This window comes from Vigna radiata, chromosome 8, assembly GCF_000741045.1.
Source record: "Vigna radiata var. radiata cultivar VC1973A chromosome 8, Vradiata_ver6, whole genome shotgun sequence".
Taxonomy (NCBI): Eukaryota; Viridiplantae; Streptophyta; class Magnoliopsida; order Fabales; family Fabaceae; genus Vigna; species Vigna radiata.
The window spans coordinates 31,992,491-31,997,709 of record NC_028358.1 but is presented as its reverse complement, the minus strand read 5'-3'; the positions used below and the strand labels follow the sequence as shown (position 1 = coordinate 31,997,709).

The 5,219-nt window shown below is 31.0% G+C and overlaps 1 protein-coding gene across 1 annotated transcript; it reads right to left on the bottom strand.

Moving 5' to 3' along the window:
- Positions 1-3,480: 3,480 nt before the first annotated feature.
- LOC106770534 (nuclear transcription factor Y subunit B-4) lies at positions 3,481-4,342 on the bottom strand. Its single transcript, XM_014656337.2, has one exon. The coding sequence runs from the start codon at positions 4,340-4,342 to the stop codon at positions 3,905-3,907; it is 438 nt and encodes a 145-aa protein (XP_014511823.1). The 3' UTR covers positions 3,481-3,904.
- Between the last annotated feature and the right edge of the window lie 877 nt (positions 4,343-5,219).

Below are 5,219 nucleotides of genomic sequence, written 5' to 3'. Positions count from 1 at the left end.
TTTGTTTTGATAAAAAAAATTACTATTTAATTAGAGTCAATTTCTTGAAAGAAAATAAAGTTCAAACATGTTAAAATTAAAAATCAAGTTAGTGTTCTTCACAAAACCATTAAAATTTATACAGTTTCAAAAACTAAGAATATTTAAGGAGGAGAAATAACTATCTTTTTAAGAATATTTAAGTTTTTATACATTGATTGATACTTCAATCAGACATTGAAAAAAAAAAAACTATCTTTTTAAGTTTGTTAATGATCTAAACATACATAAAATATTTTTTTTTACATTAAATGAGTAACCTAGGTGAAATATTTTCATTTGTACATTGTTTCTAACCACGTGGTTTTCAAAGCAACATAATTTGACCCAAATCACCTTAAATAAATAGTACTATATATTCTGCACCAATAATGTGTCAAATCTTCACTTTATCCCTACTTTTAGTTATATATATTTTTGAAATTTGTTATTCATTATGTTGAACTTATATAATTATTGTCTTTTCCTTTCTTTACATTTTAATCTTATTGTGAGTAATCTCTTCTTTTAACTTTAACTGGATAGTTTACCTTCGGAAGAGGCTTAACTAGATCTCATTTTTCATCTTCTTCGATCATTTGCACAGTTTCAGTGCTCAAAATCTAATTAGAATCCGATTATTCAGCATAAAATTTGATGAAAACCGGTCGCATGAAGAAAAGTCACCACCAGAAATCATGATTACCAAAATTAGGTTTTTTATTGACAAATGTGCACAGTTCTTCTTCACACCTGGAGATTTGTCCTCCCTGTATGGAGATTTATCTTCACAGTTTGCTTAAAGAGTAAATGGTATCGGTAGTTGCTGAAGAGATAAGTAGTTCTGAATCGTTGTTATTTTCTGTGTTCATATCATTGATTTTCTGCTAGCCCCTTTTTCGATTGTTAAACCCTGGTGTTCTTGGCCTCAGTTTTTGTCTTGGATTACTGCAATTCAACTTCCTATTTTGAGGATATATTAAATGATGAAATTATATTTGATTTGACATTTGGTTATATACAATTCGAGTTCTATATCTTGATGTTTGATTTGATTTTTAGTTAGTATATTGTTTGAGTTAATACAAAATATAGTTTCTTTCTCATGATAAGATTTTCATCTATCTTTCTGCAATATAGTTGTTTTAGAGTTAACTTCTTTTGAAAATGACCAACTTAGTAACTGAATTCATATCATTGTGCAGATAGTACTGAACTTTTAAACATATACCAATTGACAATGATTACACTGGTTTCTCTGATGTCAGAACTCTTAGATTTTCAAAGACAAGGGTTGGAAAATGGTTGATGAATTTCAGTTTCGCGTGGACTCTAGCTGGTTGTTCCACGAAGTAAACAGAGAGCTGACTGTTCATGATAAAAATCCAATTAACAGCACATGAACAATTATCATAGCGTGAAAATATTCGTTTTTCTCATATACGAGAGGTAATAGAAAGAGAAGAACATTCCCATGTTTGAAATACCATATCAGTGATGAATATACACTGATAACTCATTGACCTCTTCTTAAAGCATATAATTCGAACATTACAGAAGTTTTCAGCTTGAAATTTTGGTGAAGAACTATTTAACAAGTTCTGGTGAAGTAGCCATAAGAATTCATAAGCTTTTTAACTATATAACTTTCAGAGTTCCTGCATGGAGCAGTGGTAGCACTGCCACAGGCATTCATTAAAATCCATGGAATATTAACATTTTGAAAATGAGATTCACGCAATTAAATTTGATATATATATATAAATATTATTGGTTAAGGTTTTGTGTTGTTGAGGTTCTGCAACTTATATGGAGTACAACCCCCATGATCCTGAAAAAAAGGCACATCTGACGGTGTTTGCCATAATGGTTGATAAGTGTCAGTCCCCACTCCCTCAAAAGGAATGCTATGCAGCAAGGTTATGGATCTCGATGCCGCAATTTCGTGGTCGGAGCCCATGGGAACACTGTTCATTTCAAAGTGTTCAATTGTGCAAATCATCCCCTCATTCATAACCGGTTACAGATTTTAATGTATGCAGTTATTCTATCAAGAAATCAACCCATATCTTACTGCTCCAGCACCGGTGGTATGTATACGTAGTCTTAGAGATTATTTTCTCTTTTCAAAGTAATATGGTCAACTACATCATTGCATTGTATGGATAGTCCAAAAAGTTTTGCGGTTTCTGAACCTTCACAATATTAATTCTAAACTGCTCTGTAATCTCTTTGCTTTTGCGGTTTTTAGCCATTAATATAAAATGTCCATTGTAAAAAGTTAACACCACGATCTCCCTCTACTCTTAGTTTTGCCTTTCTCAGACGGGAAACATGTTTCTCTCAGTGGTGAAGTTTATTTTGTGTGTGTGTGTGCACATAGAGGAAATATATATATATATATATATATATATATATATATATATATATATATATATATATATATAGAGAGAGAGAGAGAGAGAGAGAGAGAGAGAGAGAGAGAGAGTTTCATCCAATAAGGTAAAGTAGTTGAGAAGTGGTCCCAAACGCTTGGGTGAAAAACTCAGGCCATTGCTGAAACCCTAATTCTGACAGAAGTTAAAATGAGAAGGAATTTGCTGTCAACTTTAATGGGACAATGTCCTAACTGTTCATTTGAAATATAGAAGAATGCAGGCATGCCTGAGATATGATTCGATTTTCACGGTTAATTATGCACATGTAAAGCAACGAGATAGTGGTCCCGGTTCTAGGGTTAGAAAATCAAAACCTAGTACATGTATGTCTTGGATTATTTTATACATAGCCTTTTTACTGTTACTGCCTAAGTTTTTCTTGCATTATTTGGGTTACAAACTTGTGGTTCTCCTGCGGTTAAATCCTTATAGTGGCAATATTATATAGTCTATTTAAAATTCATGATGTGTGATATCTAGTTCAACTGATACACTTCGTTCATTCACTTCATATTGCAGACGTAGAAAGGAAATGTTGGATTTTGCTATGATTAAAGAACTGCTCAAAGCCTCCAAACAGAACTACTAAATATGTTCTGTACAAACAATGTTCTAAATAAATTAACATCAATCACCGGCCGGGAAGGTTGTAATTAATTCTGGAGCAAAATGATATGATTGAAGGTATATCATCATTAACTAGAAAGTGAAGTTTTGAAGTGCCAAAATGCTAAAAGAATGATAAGAAGAATTTCATTTATGAATTGAGTATACGTACTTGTCCTTTGAATCCATTTCAAAACCTAGCTAAGTTTGGAGAATATGTTAGATGCTAGTTACCATTACCATTACCAGATTTTATAATTGATTGGTCCAAAACTCATTACTAATTAATCCTTTGTGTTCACATAAGATCACTGGTAATTAAAACATACATTTTCAAATGATGAAAATGTTAACTGGTATAATTAACTATAATAACCAGGAACATAAGCAGGATCTAGCGAGAAACTAAATTCATCAACCCTATATATTCAACAAAAAAATTCCCTTTAAGCTTGAATCCATAGGTATTGAATGTAAGAAATCTGCTACTCATGGCAAATAATAATCAGCCCAAGATTTCATTTGAAAGTAAAAACCTTCTGCAAACGGGCCTTGCCCAGTTTTATTTCGTCAACAACACATGCTAAATCAGATCACTTTTATTTATGATTATCGTAGAAAATTTAGAGCTACTATTCTTAACTTAACCAATACCCATATAGTTAATATACAACATTACAGAAGCTGAATACAGTAGTGATACACTGCTTAAAGAAGGTAGAAGGGGAAGTCCTCTTATTTGAGAAGATGTGCAGTTGCAAAATTACCTCAGAATATTGAACAAAATTAGAAGGGTTCGTTGTTGCTGTGATCCTTGGTCGATCTTGAGAAAAACACAGAAACTAGGATTGATCTGTGGTGGGAGGGTTTTGAAGCTTGTCATGAGTAACCCTAGAGAGTGATGGTGGTGGAGCAAGGATGAGTTGAGTTTGGTTGAGAGATTTTGTTGCTGATCCTTCATATTTTTTGTGGTTGTTTTTGATTTTCTCCCTTTCTGCTTGCCTGTATTTATGCAAGTACCTTGATATGGCCTCAGCATAGTTGTCAAACCCTAAGGAACTTAGAGCCCAACAGATGTCATCCCCATTAACGGTCTTGCGATTCTCCTTGTGACACTTGTCAGATGCCTCACCAGTCACAAAACTTATGAACTCTGTAACACACTCTTGCATTAGTTGTTTCCCTTCCTTTGAGATCTTTGCACTGGGAGGAAGATTTTGCTTCATGATTCTACCCACATTTGCAATGGGCAAAGCTTTATCTTGCTCCTCCTGATCCATTTCCTATAAAATCAGATAGCTAGCTAGATAGATAGATAGATACACTGCACACCTTAGATTTTGATCTATGTATGAACAAAAACTTGATTCTTTTAAATAGATTATCTGTTTATACATGTTTCTGTGACTGAAGCCAATTTGTGAAACACGATACAAATGTCACATGTGAAAATGCTGGTGTGTTTTTTGTAACGCAACATATATTAAAGGAATTAATTAGCTCTTTTCTTAAAAACATTGTAATATATCATGTTAGAGAGGAAAAAAACATCATAATGAATGAAAAAGATGAATAAATTTTACACAGGTAATCATGAGTTTTTCGATTTCAGAATGAAATTCGTTCTTTTGGTTTAAGTTTAACAATAGAAAAGTTGAAAGCGTAAGAATTACATGAAAATTAAAAAGTAACCTAATAATGCAAATTTACAATAGTTAATTAATAAATATAAAATTACACAAATAAATATGCTTATATGAAATTTTCATATAAGTTTAACTTTAATTTATGGAAAAAATATTTTTGATAATTTAAAATGTTTTCTGTAATTTTTAAAGATGATTTATTTTAATTTCATTTTTTAGTTTTAATTTTTTCATTAATTATATATTCTTAAGATAAAAAAAAACGTGTAAAAAGAAATAATAGAATCCTAATTTTTGAAAAAAAAAATAGAATAAGTTTAATTAATATTTTAGCTAATAATAAAGAAATTTAAAAGGTAGTTAAAATATTTTTCAAACACACATTATTATTAGTATTATATATCTTTTATTTTGTTGAAAAAATAGATTGTCTAAGATATAAATTACTAATATAATTATGGTTGAATCATAATATTATTACATCAGTTTTAAAGAGAAGAAAAAAAACTAT